The 16881-nt window shown below is 43.1% G+C and overlaps 1 protein-coding gene across 1 annotated transcript in view; it reads left to right on the forward strand.

Moving 5' to 3' along the window:
- DNAH1 (dynein axonemal heavy chain 1) overlaps window positions 1-16881 on the forward strand; it is an 822394-nt gene that overhangs the window by 454242 nt on the left and 351271 nt on the right. Inside the window, exons 21-22 of the mRNA XM_086939555.1 lie at window positions 7652-7864; window positions 8074-8238. Of these exons, the coding sequence (XP_086795681.1) occupies window positions 7652-7864; window positions 8074-8238 (378 nt within the window). The remainder of the gene's footprint in view (window positions 1-7651; window positions 7865-8073; window positions 8239-16881) is intronic.

Here is a 16881-nt window from a genome sequence, read left to right on the forward strand (position 1 = left end):
CTCCACATGACTAAGAAAATTACATCTCCCAGTATCTTCACGCATTTGTCATTCGGGTGCGCGAGTGTCGACGACCCTCTGATTAAAAGACGCTCAGTTGTGAGCCTTGCTGTCTCTTTGCCTGTCAACTGCATGTAGCAGAACAGAAGACTGACAGATATAAGCATTTCTCACTCTTTCGAGATCTAAGAAAGTCTTGTCCCATATTAGAACTATTTTAAGAACATTTCCCTGTTCCGAACTATGATATTCTTGCATGGCTATCCCACAATGCACAAGTCAACCTAATAAATTGATTTTCTGCTTCTGTTTCATTCAGAGGCTGTTTTCTGAATTTCCGTCCATTATATTACTTCTTTTATGTTATTTTACAATATGTCCAGACTAATAATTATTATATGTGTCTCATTTTTACTGTGCATCTCTTCATGAAGTCTTTAGCCCTGTTTGTGTCTGTCAGCAAAGGCTGGGGTTGAGGCTTGACACTTGGCATATTGCGGATGAGCATAATCATTGTATTGTTGATACACTATTTTCACCCATAGGGATTGGTGGATCACATCACGCAAGACCATTACACACATTTGTTGCATAATGAGCACGTAAACACTGTCTGTGAATCAATTATGTTTGAAGACGCGCTACTTACATTTGTGAGATAACATTTTCTGTCTCTGATCTATAACTCCTTCACAGTGGATAAAGACTGTGGACCTACACCATACACACATGGGACATTGTCTGTGACATCAGAAATCAAGTATAGACATCAGAAGTTAAGTTTAGAATATATCTTTTTCTGTTCACATTAGCATAGTGACTACCTATAGATTGGTCCTGTTGAAAGTGCAGAACCTCCTGATAGGGTCATGAGATGGGCAGCAACATGGTGACCCTCTTTTTTTCTTATGTGATTGTTGGTATTCCCTTCCCTCTGAATTTTAATCTGCCTTGTGGGCACACCCAATACATGTACTTAATAGTCCACCATGAGGTCGTTTTAACTTTATCTTCACATTCACCTTGCACTCAGCAAACCTTACCCACACCTTAGTCTCAAAGGGACCCCACCTCTACAAAAAATACCCGAAGAGCTCCTCCCTTCTCCTTTTGTTCTTTGAGAAGGGCGTTGTAGCTCACACCATCCAGTTTGGATTCTTGGTGTGAGGAGGGATCCAATGATGACACATGCCACCTAAGGGTGAATGAGGGTCTTAATCCTGAACATAATTGTTGTAAGTTACAGAAACTATTTACCTGTATAATCAATAGCGTACATTGGTCTTGTTGACCATGTGCATCTCAGACCCTAACATGCCCGATTTTCAGGATAACTTCTGACTCTGTAAATTAGCTCTATTTGAATTTATTGTATGGGAATTGATCTATTTAGGTTTTGCCTGCATGTGCTTGTGAAATCTATTGTTTTTAATATATCTTAAACAAGACTATTCTTATCAGTTCCCAAGGCCAAAGTACTCATCCCAATCAGCTTTAGTGGGTGGAACTTTTTTCTTACATTAAGGCTGCACATCATGTACTGTTTGCAGATACTTATCTTCCCCTGGCTGCATGCATTAACAATACTTCTCCAGTATTGGGGTGTCTTTCATAGATTCACATGCTTGAATCATTCCCCGTCATCGGAGTGGGAGTCCCACAGTACATAAAAAGCAATAATATGCCTATAGGAAACCAAAAATCTTGATAATAACCAACCAGGAAGTAAAGTAGCCCTAAGCTACAGTGCAAAAACCTTCCACACCTATGACTATCCTAGTCATTTTGTATAGACCAAATTGCAGCCAATCAGGCGACAGGACCCACTAGAATGTTCTCCCCAGAGGCTCAGGCTCACAGATTTTCTACCACACGTCGTGTGAAGGGAGCCTCCCTGAGCTCTACTCAGTACTTCACAACTTTGGTTGGTTTTTTCATACTTGAAGATGTCATCTTCTAAATTCCTCTTCAGACCGTGTGAATCTTGTGGAAAGCTTAGCCTGTTTAAGGAAGATCCCCACAAGAAATGTATTTATTGTCTATATCCAGACCATGAGGTAAAGGAGTGTAAGATCTGCAGAACCTTTCCTCAGAAGACCCTCAGAGACAGGGAAGGTAGTCTTCTCCTGTGGCTGCAGAAGATCAAGGACCAGGATAACCCCCTTTCTGAGGTAGGAAGTATAGCCTCAGGGTCTACTATGTCCTCTAGAAAGAGGAAAGCTGAGGCAGAGACAACTTCTCCTGGGCAAAGGTGTTGAGAACAGCCCAATCCTCCAAGGATTCTGGCGTGCCTTCGGCTTCTACTTCAAGAAAGGCATCTCCACCTTCTAAAGCTGGACCTGGAACACCCCCGAGAAAGTCTGGAAAGTCTTCATCTTCCAAGAGACTATCTCAAAAAAATGTACCTCAGAAACTGACCTCGTCAACGACGGCTTCTCCGTTGACGATTATCATCGTCGACGCATCTTCAACGTTGAAGGTTACCTTCTCATCGCCAAAGTCAAAGATGGTAATGTCTTCAGTTCACGCTTTTTAAGCATCATTCACTGTCCATACTTCGGGGACGGTTAAACTATAAGATGAGATATCTTCCCATGGAAAAGGCAGACAGCTACTAACAGTATTTGGAAATGCTTACTTTTTTATTACTTTGTTGTGTAAAGCAGATGCTTTAGCCTTAAAATGTTTGTGCCATTTCCTATTCATGCATCAGTACCTTTCTTTGCTCTTTGTCGGCATTATTAGATTGATTTTACAAATATGCAGGGAGTCAGAATTGCAGTTAATTTGCTTGATTTATATGGTGCTACAGGTGCAGTGTCATCGGGGCCAAAAGTTGTCGTAACTCTACTAAACACCAAATATTGCTATATTTTACTACTAAACAGGCAGTCATAAGTGCAGGTATTTATCAGACACTAGGGCTATGATTTCAATAGTGCAGCAAGTGCAGTGGCACTGGGACCAAAAGCTTTAGGCATCCCACTAAACACAGTTTATTGCTATAGTTTACAACTAACCAGGCAGTCACAAGTGGTTATCTTTTATGCTCAAGAGTCGATATTTGAATGGAGCAGCAGGTGCAGTGGCACCAGAGCCCAAAAGTTGTCAGAACTCCTCTAAACACCTAATATTGCTATATTTTACCACTAAACAGGCAGTCATAAATACAGTTATCTAGCAAGCACTATTGTTGTGATTTTAATAGTGCAGCATGTGCAGTGGCACCAAGACCAACAGCTCAAAGCACCCCACTAAACACATATTATTGCTATATTGTACAACTAAACAGGCAGGCACGAGTGCAGTTATCTTTCAGTCCCTAGGGTTATGATTTGACAGGTGCAACAGGTGCAGTGGCACCGGGCCCAAAAGTTGTCATAACTCCTGTAAACACCTACATTGCTATATTTTACCACTAAAGAAGCAGTCACAATTGCCTTTACCTTCCGTTTAAAAACAGACGTAATTTTAATGGTGCAACAGGTGCTGTGGCTCTGGGGCCAACAGCTCTAGGGACCCCACAAAACACAGATTATCACTAAATGTTACTACTAAACAAGATAGTCACAAGAGAATTTGTCTAAAGGGTCATAATTTCCATGGTGCAGCAGGTGCAGTGACACCAGAACCAAAAGCATCTAGCCACCCCCCTAAACACCTAATATTGCTATATTTTACTACTAAACAGGCAGACACAAGTGCAGTTACCTTGTGGACAACAGGTTTCATGATTTGAATGATGCAACAGGTGCATTGGTACTGGGGCCAAACGTTGTCATAACTCCACTAAACACCAAATATTGCTACAATTTTCTACTAAACAGGTAGTTATAAGTGCAGTTATCCAGCAGTCACTAGGGCCATGATTTCAATAGTGCAGCAAGTGTAGTGGCACTGCGATCAAAAGCTCAAGGCACATCACTAAACGCCGACTATTGCGGAATCGTCAACTTAGAACAAAAAACAGCTTAATATTAATCTTATAGGTAAAACCTAATGCATTTTCCAATACTTGTTTAAGTAGTCTGATAACGTGGCATGCACCCAGCCCTCGTGAGTCCTCATTGCAAGGCCATGACTTGTACAGTATATTTTTGGAGTACCAGTCAGCTTCCCAGTAAGAGTTACATAGTGTTCTGAGAAAATTAATACCCAAGGAATTTTTTCAAGTGCACGGTTACAGGAATAACTTTCAATATTTCAACAGCAACAAGAGACAACATATACATATGGTGCATGGAGACAGGGTACGAGGGCTACACATGGTGACACATAAGTCAGATAATGCAGAATCCAGAAACTATTCTCTGTAGCCTGAAGATCTTGCAATATAATATAGACTTTGTTGAACCAAGGCATTACTAGATGGATTGGTTCTTGAATTAGAATATACCAGTAGATTATTAGTCAAGCAGTGCTCAGATGAGTAATACATCACTCAGTCAGTGAGTATGTGACAATAGCAGCTTTACGTGTGAGTACATCATCTTGGAAGAGATGTAAAGTTAAGCATTTCTAAAAAACTTTTCCAAACTCCAAGGTTATATTAGTGCTTCTGCTTTAAAAATATCCTGGTTTTGAGTAGCTCCCTGAACTTTAAATGGGTGAAAGTAAGATGAATTGGAGATGGGGGGAGGGTGTTACACACATTTGCAAAGCATGAATGCATCAACATAAATACTAGAACTGTGATGCAAGTGAGACAAACATTACTGAAGAACCTTTATTTCCATTGAGCCCAGTTGAACACAGTTCTGTACTCTATTCAGAGCATGAGGATCTATAAAAATTAAAAGCTGGGGCAGTTACATATCTGTAATCACAGTACTCCAATGTTCTTTCTTTCATACATTCACATTTGCCCTGGCCACATCTCTGGTGAGGTGAGTTTTCGTTTGTCGCTAGAATATGCCAAGGCAACTGAGGTCTGAAATTTCAGCCCACCACCTCATTGACTGAAATGAGAGACAACCCAAATATGTCGGCATCCTGGCGATAAAGAATGTTATTTGAATGTGAAACAATAAAAGATATCTATGGTCTAGAACTATCGTTACACACAAATAGCGTTGTACTGTTTTCCAGACGGCTTTAAAATGCTTAGATTGGTGGATTGTGCTTCATTGCTAACTTGCACAGTACAGCAGGACCGGCTTTACTATTTTTTGAACTGGAGGTCCATTTCAGAATAATTAAAACTTGATTTCAGTCTTAAAAATGCCACGTTGCAGAGTATTAAAACATGTCGGAGTATTATGGGAGAAACTTGCTTACAGAGGATCATGTTTGGTTTAGGACAGGTAACAGTGGCTTATGTTACACAGATTTTGTAACAAAAATATCAGGTAAATAATAGGGGAGGAGCTATGTTTGATACATGTTGTATTGTGAGACGTGGGTACTATATTTGAAGTGACAAAATAATATTGGAACACAAAATTATAGATTCTAGAAATTAGGAGAGACATCTTCAGGGCACATAAGAACATGTTAGGGCACCAATAACATTTTTTTTTAGCTCAAATAGGAATCTTCTTGTAGAGTTTTTAGTCCCCATATACTGATGAGGTATAAGAGAGATTTTACAATTTTCTTCAATTAGGTCCCAAGCACAAAGTCAAGATCAGATTGCTTTTCCCTAGGCACAAGTAACTTTTTTTAAAGTGATTTATTTTAAGTGAAAATGTCTTGGCTGAGTTGAGGCCGTATTTTCGGGAGCATAGATTGAGTAGTGCTAAAAGTCATTAAAGTCAGTAGTCACCAACGGGATAAGTGGAAAACATATATTTAGAAATGCCACTTGTTAAACGCAAGGTTTGAGATAATCTGATCTTGGTCAGGCAGAGCTTAAGAAATGGGAATATAGGTTAGTAGAATATATAAATATGACTGGCAGAAGACCACAAAAGGTGTTGCAGACTGGTGTGGTACGAATTCTCCAACTAATGTCTCAGTCTTAGTTCAGCACACTGCACTTTTAGTTCAATGTGTCAGTAGTGATCTTTGGACAACTAGATTGTTAGTAAGCCTGGGCGGAGTGACAAAAAAACTCTGCCAAGCTACGTGGAGTTCCGCGAAATATGGAGTGGGATACCTCATGCCATTTGGACTGAGTTTTAGTGCCAGGTGTTTGTCCTAGACTGTAAAATCAGCGAGACTAGCATCTCACACTACTGGCAAATGCTGTAGAAGCGCTGCTTCTTTCTGCCGCTTGAGTAGAAGTTTAAGTCAAACAGCAGCTTCCTCAATGAGAGTGGAGGGTTTCTCAACGTGAGTGGTAGTGACTATCCGCAACTGCCCGCGTTCAGAAATCTCACTGGGAAGTAGTCTAGCGTTGGACTTTCCTCACTTGCGCTTGCCAACTAACCGTTAACCAGTGAGGGAAAAACTCCGCTATGTGGAGCAGAATTTTTCAGAAGCCTGCGAGCTCCGCGGAGCTCAGAGTGCGAGAAAACTCCACAAACTCCACTAACGGAGCGGAGTTGACCACTCGGGCTTAATTGTTAGCTGGAAAATGCAGTCTCTCGACTATTGAAGAAAAAGTGGTGATATGGAATACAATTTTAGTGGTGTTTATTGTATTATTCTGCCTAAAAAGACAGCCTCAAGGAGGGTCACCTGCCAAACTTTGCAGTAATCCTTCAAACATGGTTAGTAGGTCACTGCAACAGTCCAGGGTTTCTGCAACTTTGTAGATGTAGGCTGTTCCGGTGACTCCCATTTGCTGCTTGTAGTGAACGTGATTTCCTCTCACGGCCGCACCAAAGAGCTGCAGCAACAATGTCCCTTTCTAGAACTGTACTTACTGCTGAATAGATGTAGGCAGAGCTAATCCTCATTCCTGGCTAACTATCTGCACATTCTGTCCTGCAGCTATTCAACAGTAAGGCCAGGGATTTGAGAATGCCAAAAGCAGGACATTGCTTTTGCAGAGCTTAGAGTACCCAATGCAAAAGGTTACTTTTCAATACCAATCACAATAATTGAGAAATTCTGAAACAGTCCCTAGCACTAGGTTTCTAATGCCATGTCTGAAGCTTGGAATGGAAAAGCAATCTTTCAGATTAGTTTCTCATATGTCTTATTTGTTTTTTAGCTTCACTTATCGCATAGGGTAGAAATAGGGGAGACTTTTAAAATGACCCACCCTTCAGAATTGTGTGAAGGAGAAGTACATACTTTTTTGTATTTTATTTATGAGCTCTGTATACATACAAAGTTACCACCACTTCCAATTTCATGCCCTTCGTTAGCATTTGAAAGGTCATCAAACATATCTCTTTTTTATTTGGGTTTTAAAAAGATGCCAGAACCATGCATCACCTCGATCATTATATTGGTTCTTATACTATTGAACATTATACAAGACTACAGTTAAACAGAAGTATCTGTTTCATTGTAGCCCTCCTGCCGATTCCAGAGCTCAGTTATATTGATTTGATTTCTTTAAACACAGCAATAATTCCTCTAAGTGTCAAAATATCAAGTCTTTAACCAGCAGCTACTACTCTTAGGATACATGCATTAGCTGGGACAAAAGAGCTGTAGCCTTGATGTATAATTCTGTCTAGTAAGTTTCATCAGTGCTTGATCATTTGTGAACTGGTTGACTCCTGTGTACTGGAATTATTATTCATTTGTTTCACAGGCTTTAGATAAGATGGAGAAGGAGTGGGAGTCGGTCCTTTTCAATGTGATGCCATACAAAGAGACAGGGACCTTTATCTTGAAGAGCCCAGATGAAGCTTCACAGTTACTGGATGACCATATTGTGATGACCCAGAGTATGTCCTTTTCCCCATTTAAGAAACCTTTTGAAGCACGGATCAGTACCTGGGAGGGCAAGCTCCGAATGACACAGGTAAAGAAATGAGAAATGACACCCACAAAATTCTGTCTAGACTGGTTGTTGACCTTATAAGGCTTCTTTGCATGTACTGGTGAGCACCTTTAGGGTATCTCTGATTATGCTTATCCCCTGCAAAAGGCATGTACAATTTACTGTGCACCCTTTTTACAACCAGAAATGGACTATTTTCAGGCTTTTCTTCTTACTCTTTCCATGCTTAGGACGTTCTCGAGGAGTGGCTGGCATGCCAGAGATCCTGGCTCTACTTGGAGCCCATTTTCAGTTCTGAGGACATCAATAGACAGCTACCCGTAGAGAGCAAACGCTATCAGACTATGGAGAGGACCTGGAGAAAAATCATGAACAGTGCTGTAGAAAACAATCAGGTATGTGCATCTGTCATGTCTACATTACTGCATGTGTATTTTGAACATGTTTCTTTCTGTTTGTATTGTGATTCTATCTAATTCTCACACCTTCCTTTATTGTAGATCCTTTGATCGGTAATGTTATCAGTTTTAAAACCACTTTTTTCTGTTGTGACCGCAGCATAAGATGCTGTTGCCTCTGTAATAAAAGTATACAATAGTGCAATTTGAAGTAATATCTGGTTAAATAATTCGAAATAAAATCTGACACAGTGCAACTTTGGAAGAGAGGAAACCGCCAGACGCAATTCTGCTAATGTATACTTCTCCTCCAGCTGGTCGATACTTTCCTGATCTAAATATTCTCTTAGTGGTAGTTTCTCGTTTATATAAGATAGGATCTGATCTTCCGTGCTCCTACTCTCAGGGGTGTATAAGTTTTGGTAATATGAGGCAAACTGTCCCATAATATGTGCAGGTTGGGAGTATAGAATGTCGTTGGGGCCCTTTATGGATTTAATTAAGGTCGTTGCCCGATCATCAGCAACTTTGTAAGCCAGGAGCTTCCCTACTCTATCCCCACATTCATATTGGGACAGTTTATATTTAAGTATTTTACGACTATTTTTCTCCCTGAGGGAGCTTTTAATAATTGAGCGTAAAGTAACAAGTTTAGTTTCCAATTGAGCAATGTCTTTACTGCTTAGCCCACCAGCCCTAAGATTATCAGCTAATTGGTTTTCGACAAGTAAAATATTAGCGGTTGCCGCCTTGGTTTCTTTCCCACGCAATGCGTTTTGTTTAAATACATATTGTTGTGCCAGTCCCCTAATTGAGGCTTTACAGGCATCCCACACTGATAGAAGAGTAGCAGTATTAATATTATTTTTTGACAAATTCTTTTATATGTTCCTTCCTGCTACAAATACTACATCGGTTAATAAATATCTTGGGAACGTAAAGGGTCGCAGTTCTAATGGCCTTTGAGCTATACAAAATGTAAAAAGAATAGGGTTATGATCAGACGATATTCTTGGAATGATCTCCATATGTCCTGAATCAATTAGTTCATCCGATGCCCACGCCAGATCTATTCGTGAGCATAGTTTATAGGGAGATGAATAGTAGGTGTACCCTGGTATACCAGGATGGAGATTACACCATATATATTTTACATTATGTATCCTTGCTAATTCCAAAATTGCAGCCCTGGTTTTATGCATGCGTGGAAATATCCCTCTCTTCGTCACATCCTGCTCATAATTTAACACACAATTAAAGTCCCCCATCAAAATAAGTTCTCCCTCCCAAGATAGTAGTTCCACATTCAGCCAATCAAAAAGGTGTGGTTCATCCCTATTCGACCCATAGATGGCACAGAAGACATAGTTGCAATTTTCTACCCGCATTTGCACTATTGCCCATCGACCCCCATTGTCTGCAGCAGTTTTAATCACTTCCCCACACACTTGTCGCTTATTCAAAATTGCCACTCCACGAATAGGAGCATGTAAGGTAGTGCATACCACCATCTCGGATCCCAATTGGGCCAGAAGTTTCTTATCCTTAAAGCATATACGCGTTTCTGTTAACATAACCAAATGTGCATCATACATTTTCAATTCCTCATAGACCAAGCTTCTTTTAGTTTTATTGTTCAAGCCTGACACATTCCATGCTAAGCATCTAAAATGCAACATTTTGAGTAAATATTAAATCATAGTGATCTGTCCCTTCCCTTGAATTCATACACTTTTCTGATCTGATAACTGCCAAGTTACTCTCACTTAGACTTGTCGTGTCTTTTTTTGTTTTTTTCCCCTCCTCGCCACCCCCCCTTCCTCTACCGCCCCCTATCCTACCCTCCATCCCCCCCCGTAGCAAGTGGGAAAAAACCACTTACGCACCTGCCACCGCTGGATGGGCAGCCACCTGTAGGTGCAGCTATCTATAGACCCTCACCCTAAAATGTATAAAACTTAGACCCCCCAAGTACAGTATGAATTAATCGGCACCTTGTCAGCCACCATTATATTTCAAAAAGTTTGTACATCCTAACACCTTTATACATTAGTAATTTTTGCTAACACCTCCTCCGCTTCCTTAACCTGATTGAGGTAATACGTATGACCTGCTTTGATGACTTTTAAGCAGGCCGGTTCCTGGAGAAAGACCTGTGCCCCTGCCGCTTTAAAAGAATCAATTAGTTGTCGTAAATTCCAGCGCCTCTCCGTTGTGCTCTTACATAGATCTGACCTGACAAAAAAGGATACATCTTCTGTCACTATTGGGGAGTTAGATCTTGCTTTCAAAGAGACCGCCTGCTGCCTAATTAAGAAGTTCCCAAAAAAGATCAGGAAAGGGCCGGTAAATTTACTTCCCTTGTTTCTATTTACTAGCGGCAGTCTATGAACTCTCTGTAATTGAGAGTCCCAGTCCCAATCCGCCAGATCGGGAAAGGCACGCTGAAAGAGTTTGACGATGTAGGCGTGGGGGGTCTGAGCCTTCCGAACTCTCTGGAATCCCAAAGAGTCTAAGGTTCTGCCTTCGCTGTCTATTCTCCATGTCCTCGATTTTATATTGCAAAGCTCGGATCTCTTCGTTATGGCGGGCAGTCTTTAGCTCTGTACCTGCTGACTGTTCTTCTACCTGCACCACCCTCTGCTGTAATTCTTTTACCTCTTGAGTGATGCCACTCATTTTGCTGTTAACCTCGAGTAGATAATTTTGCATCTTAGTATTGTCTTCTTTCAACTCTAAAAAATATTGTTGAGCTTCGTGCCGCTGTTCGGTCAGTGTGTGCAGAATTAGAGCTAGAGAAGGGTTCTCAGACTGTGGTAAGCCAGGCAGGATATCCATACAGGATAATGTCTCAGAAGATGATTTTGAAGGGATATGCGTACTCGTCCCTAAGTGCCTATTGTCCTTGGCCATAGAAGCTATTGAAGTAGAGGATGTGTTAACAATGTGTGTGGGAGCCGTACTATTTGCCCCCTCTTTTCCATCAGTTACTGCCTGCGGGCATCTCCCCTCTATTGAGGTAGTGTCCAAAGATCTGTCTACAAGAGAACGATTGAGGCATTTAGGAGAGATAGCGTTGCTACTTGCATCTTGTGAGGGGAGAGGCAAATCCGTTGGGCTATTTCCTGATAGCCGTAAAGCAATAGTTTTGACCCCCCCCCCCCCCCCCCCCCCCTTGGCCTGGATCCACTTTCGCAATGGACTCTCGTCTAAGATAGGTTTGCCTCTAGTGTTTGAAAATGATATAACTGTAGAGAAAGTGGAGGGGTTAATATTCTTCTTAGTCTTAACTTTGCTTTTGGCCTTACTGCTTCCCTTTTTCCGACCGAGCTGCTTCGCTGCGTCCATAGAAGAGTCCGCCCCTCCGTCTTCTTCCTCATCGATCAATTCCTCATATTCATCGTTAGAGCCATCAGCCTTTTCCATGTTCCCCAAAAGGAAATCGCCGGGGGGCCTATTTAATTCACTGCTATCAAGGATCTTTTGCGCTGCAGCGACCTGCGTAGGCTTAGCCGGTTCCAAGATACTAGGAGCTGCAGCGTTTATTGCGTTGTTCAATTCAGAGCCACTTAAGTCTAGCTCTGCATCTGCATCTACCAGCTCCAAATCCAGCTCCGGCTCCTTTTCTTTATCTGCTGCTGAAACCACTGATGCCAATGCTACACGTTTATCCCCATCTATAGGGCCTTCAATACTAACAGTCAACTCGGTCTGATCAGCTGCTTCTTGACTAAGAGCTTCTCCCACATTCCGCTGCTCATTCTCCGTAGTATCCATATTAAATTGTTCATTTAACCTGTTTTACTGTTTTTAATGTCCTTAGCTGCAGTAGTAACAGTAGCAGTGACCATTTTAGGCTTAATCAGTGTGCTTTTGTCAGCGACAGTGAACAGAGAGGGCCGGATGATTTTCTGCTTACAGGATAAAGGTGCAGCCTTGTCCTGTCTCCCTGTAGTCTCCAAGATTTTGTAAACTCGTTCCTGCGGTTGGGGCTGGTGCACTCGCAGAGACCTTCGCGGGAATCTTCCCGTCCAATATCTTCAGAGTTTCAGCCGGTGCATTGCTCGCAGCGGCCGAGACATTCCCCTGAATGCCGCCCTTCTCCGCTGTTGCTGCCGGGACGCCTTTCACAGCCCGTGATCCCCTTAGAGGGTTCTTCGGAGCCATCGTTCGCGCTATGGGATTAAGCGCCGGTCTCAGTCTCCACTACGTACTCTCTGTGTCAGATACGCCAATCGCCCGCCAGGTGTGAGGGCCAGTGCCACGACCCAGACCCGAAGAGCAGAGCCAGGAAAACGACGTCCAGCGAGCCCAGCGAGTCCAGCCCGCCCCAGGACCGAGATCGTCCCGTCCGGCGTGTCCGCCCAGGAACAGAAGCTGCATCCGCCGCTCTCCCGAAGGTAATTGCCTCTGTGCAGAATTTAAAAAAAAGGATTTTACACAGTTTCTCTTTTTATCGTTTGGCGTTAAAGTTAAGGCTAACTAGCCGAATCTGAGGGTACTAAGTCCGTATAATCATCCGCTAAGGCATCGAGGTGAGGGAGCTACAGACTCGAGCAGGACCAAGTGGCGTCTTCAGTCCGCCATCTTGAACCACTTCATCCAGGTGAAGATACACTTCCGATAAAATTATACAAAATTTGCGCAGATGAAATTCTGCCTCTTTTTTGTTTAGTAATTAATTTAATTGGTGCTACAGGGAAGGCCCCGGACTCTTGGAAAACAGCTAAAATTATGTTCTTTAAAAAAAAAAAAAACACCTACGGATTGCGGGTCTTACAGACCTATTTCTTTGATAAACGCCGACGCTAAAGCTTACTCCAAACTGTTAGCAATGCGAATGGCACCTCTCATGCCGTATTTGGTAAATGATCAACAGCACGGCTTTGTTGTAGGGAGGGATACCACCACCCATGTCAACATGACCATGACTGCTTTTGACGCGGCTGCAACTAATCTCACCCCACTCGGTATGATACTTTTAGACGCAGAGAAGGCGTTCAACCGAGTGGGGTGGGATTATTTGTGGGGGGTCTTGAAGGAATTTGGCATCAAAGGGCAGTTCCTCAGAAGCATACAGGCACTCTACAGGGACCCTAACGCTAAAATCAGCTATGCTGGGTCACTTTCGTCAACTTTTGTGATCTTAAGGGGGACTCGGCAGGGGTGCCAGTTATCACCCCTGCTTTTTGCTCTCTCTATGGAGCCTTTTATCAGCGCCCTGCAAGCTCAAGTTAAGATTGTACCGATGCAGCATGAAGACAAAATCCTTAAAATAACAGCATATGCGGACGATTTAGCTATCTATACCACTAATGTGGTGGATGCACTACTAGGAATAACAGAGGAAGCCAAAAACTTTGGAGCTATCTCCGGCTATAAATTAAACATCAATAAAACACAGGTTATCATGAATTATCAAGCTAACTCGTTAGTGCAAGGACTCTGTAAATCCGCAGTCTACTTAGGGTTAAAAAAAAATTCTAAGATCACTGAAATAAATACGTTAAACTATGATCCCTTACTAAAAGAGGTGATCATGCTGCTTAAAAAATGGCACAAGATCCCGCTCAATCTACTTGGTCAAATCAACCTGATCAAGATTAACATCTTGCCGAAATGTTTATATTTTTTCCGCTCCATTCCTTTTCGGGTTAATAGTTTATTCTTTAAAAAAGTAGATAGAATCCTCAGTAGCTTTATCTGGGGCTATAAGAAGGCCAGAAGGTCTATGTCTACATTAAAATTACCACTTGAAAGAGGGGGTTTGAATTTCCCGGACTTTAGAGCTTATTTTTTCGCATCCTTTTTAGGCCGGCTTTGTAGTTTGTTTATAGCTAATGATCAATACTTTTTTATCAGTTCATGCTTGGTACTAACTCAAAACAGTTCTTTGCAAAAGTGCAAGACCCAAACTATTTTAAACGTGTAAAATTTAAGAATGCGAGAGATGCAGTACGTATCTGGAACTTGATCTTGAGCAACTGTGACACTTCCTTTTTTCATACTGAGCTACCACTCTGGGACAATCCAGGGCTTCCTGATATTTTCAGTGATAAGACTGGGTGGGACTGGGCTAAGTTTGGAATTAAGACGTTAGGTGACTTATATGGTACAGATGGTTTTCTAGAATTTGCAACATTGCAAATTCTGTATAACTTGCCCGAAGTAATGATATACAAATACTTTCAAATCAAGGATTATTTCATACGTAAGACAAATCTGAAACAAATGAATAGCACAGGTATCTGGACTTGCTTCTATTATACGAAAAGGAAGTCACTAATTAGTCTGGGATACAAGTGTCTCGGCCAAAACAAATCGGATGATTGCCCTAGGTTGGCGTCAAAATGGACTGCTGATTTGGGATTTAATGTGACATCCCGAATGTTTCAGCCGCTTTAGTTAATATTAACAAAGTAGTTCACTCTTCCAGTCTGAAACTACAACTTTATAGGACGGTTAGTCAATTTTACTATGCTCCATTAAAAATATCTAAATGGACACAAAACATTTCAGGTAGCGATCGTACTAAATGCCCTAAATGTGGTCTGGTGGCAGCAGACCTCATACATATCTTCTATTCATGCCCATTGTTAACCACATATTGGTCAGAAATTCCAAATATTTTACTTCAATTACTGCACCTTTGGTATTACTATCTATATATTCTACGGGCACTGTCAATAGGAGTTGGTTAAGTATAGCTCTGTCCTGTGCCAGATTGGTGATAGCTAGGGTTTGGATCTCCCCCCCCCCCCCACACGATCGAGTGGTGGAATCTTTTACATGAAATTTACACTATGGAAAGGGCACTGGCCAGGAGCAGAGGCTCAAAAGCAATTGCTAAGTTTGGAAAGATTTGGGACAACTTTTTGTAAATTGTATACGGATCTGGTCTATGGAATCTTTGTGTTTTAGCTGATACTATTGATTTTGCCAAGAAGTTCTATTCTATTGGTCTGTCTGTTTTCTACTACCATATGATGATCTGTATCTGCAATAACTGAAAACTTTTTCTTTCTGTATTTATACCAAAAATGTTACTCTCCTTGACTTGCTTGTCAAAAAAAAAAAAAAAGACAGTGCAACTTTAGGTGTTGGATAGCAACTTGAATTTTGGTGATGGGTATTAGGCTTTTCATCATATGACCGTCATCGTTTTTCATCAACACGCAAAGTTTGTGTTAAACGACAAATTAAGCATGGCATTTTCAGACAAAAGGTCTCTTTAGGTTGCTCAGGTGAAGCATTAAAAATACAGTTGTCAGGTAAGTGAAAGAAGACTCCATCTGAAAGATACACGTTAGTGATAGATTCCTTACCTTAGAATATCCCCAGGCATCAGACTGGATTCGGAAATTTTTGAGTAGCAGTACCCTTGCACGTCGGTAGGCGTCGTCTGCGGCCCCGCGCCCGTCGTCTACGTCGTGGGTACCGTGATGATGTTGTCGGAGTACTTAGACTCCGCCTCCGCGTGCTGACGTCAGTTCTTCTTTTTTCCGCGCCAGCAAGCGCAGATCTGGAAAAAGCAGTACTTTAGTCACTTTTTGACTAAACTTTTTGATCCCTTTTGATCATCTTTTCTTGAGTCTTGCGACTCCGGACGGTGTCGATAGGGATGCCAGGTTTCAAGCCTTGTGAGGATTGCGACCGACTGAGGTCGGTCACTGACCCTCACCGTCGGTGTCTCCACTGTCTCTGCGTCGACCACGACGACAAGACCTGCTCCGACTGCCAGGCCCTAACTTCGAAAGCTAGGCGGGAGCGACTCGAGCTCCGGCAGTTTGTCCCGCGCCGCGAGAGGTCCCACTCCCCACGGAGGTGCCATGAGGTCCCTCGCTTCTTCGACGGGCTCCACGGTGCCTTCGGGCCCAGCGGACCCATCTGGGGGCCCTAGCGGGTCAGGTGCTTCGTTCCCGACGCTGTCGGGTGCTTCGGCCCAGACGCCGCCGGCGCCTTTGGGCCCGGCGCCTTTGGGCCCCCCTGGATCCGCTTCGGGATCCGGGTCGTCGCCGGTTGACCTAACGACCTCACTGGCGCTGGTCCCTCAGGTGTCACATCCGGCGCTGTCCTTGGGCTGCGCCGTCCCCGATGCCCCCCTCGCTCCAGCGACGTAACACGCCGCTGGGCGCCGCTTTCTACGCCGTTTGGAGAGTTTACCTTCTATGAGCCGGCCCCATCCTTTGACAGCCCTGATTATCAGGAGGTGGGTGATGAGGAGTATTGGGAGGGGTCTGAGGACCCTCTGACACGGGAGTGTCAGTCCCAGGAGGACTGTACAGGTGGACTTGGGGATGCCAGTGGTCTGGACACCTCCGTGGCTTCGGAGGAGGGGGCAACCTACAGTGTGGTGTTGACGCGGGCGGCCAAGGCCTTGGGCCTTGAGCTCCCCGTCTCGGCCGTGAGGACTAACCCCCTCACTGAGGTCCTTAAACCGCAGTCAAGCTCGGCTGAGCCTCTGCTGCCGTTTAATGAGGCCTTAACTGACGTTCTTTTGGGCACTTGGTCCAGGCCCTCTACGGGTTCGCTGGTAGATTGGAACGTGGCAAGACGCCACCGCCCGGCCCCGGGCGACCAATGTTTCCTGTCCACCCATCCCACCCCGAGAGCCTGGTCATCCAGGCTTCGAACTCCCAG

The sequence above is a fragment of the Lissotriton vulgaris genome, chromosome 9 (assembly GCF_964263255.1).
Source record: "Lissotriton vulgaris chromosome 9, aLisVul1.2, whole genome shotgun sequence".
Lineage (NCBI taxonomy): Eukaryota > Metazoa > Chordata > Amphibia > Caudata > Salamandridae > Lissotriton > Lissotriton vulgaris.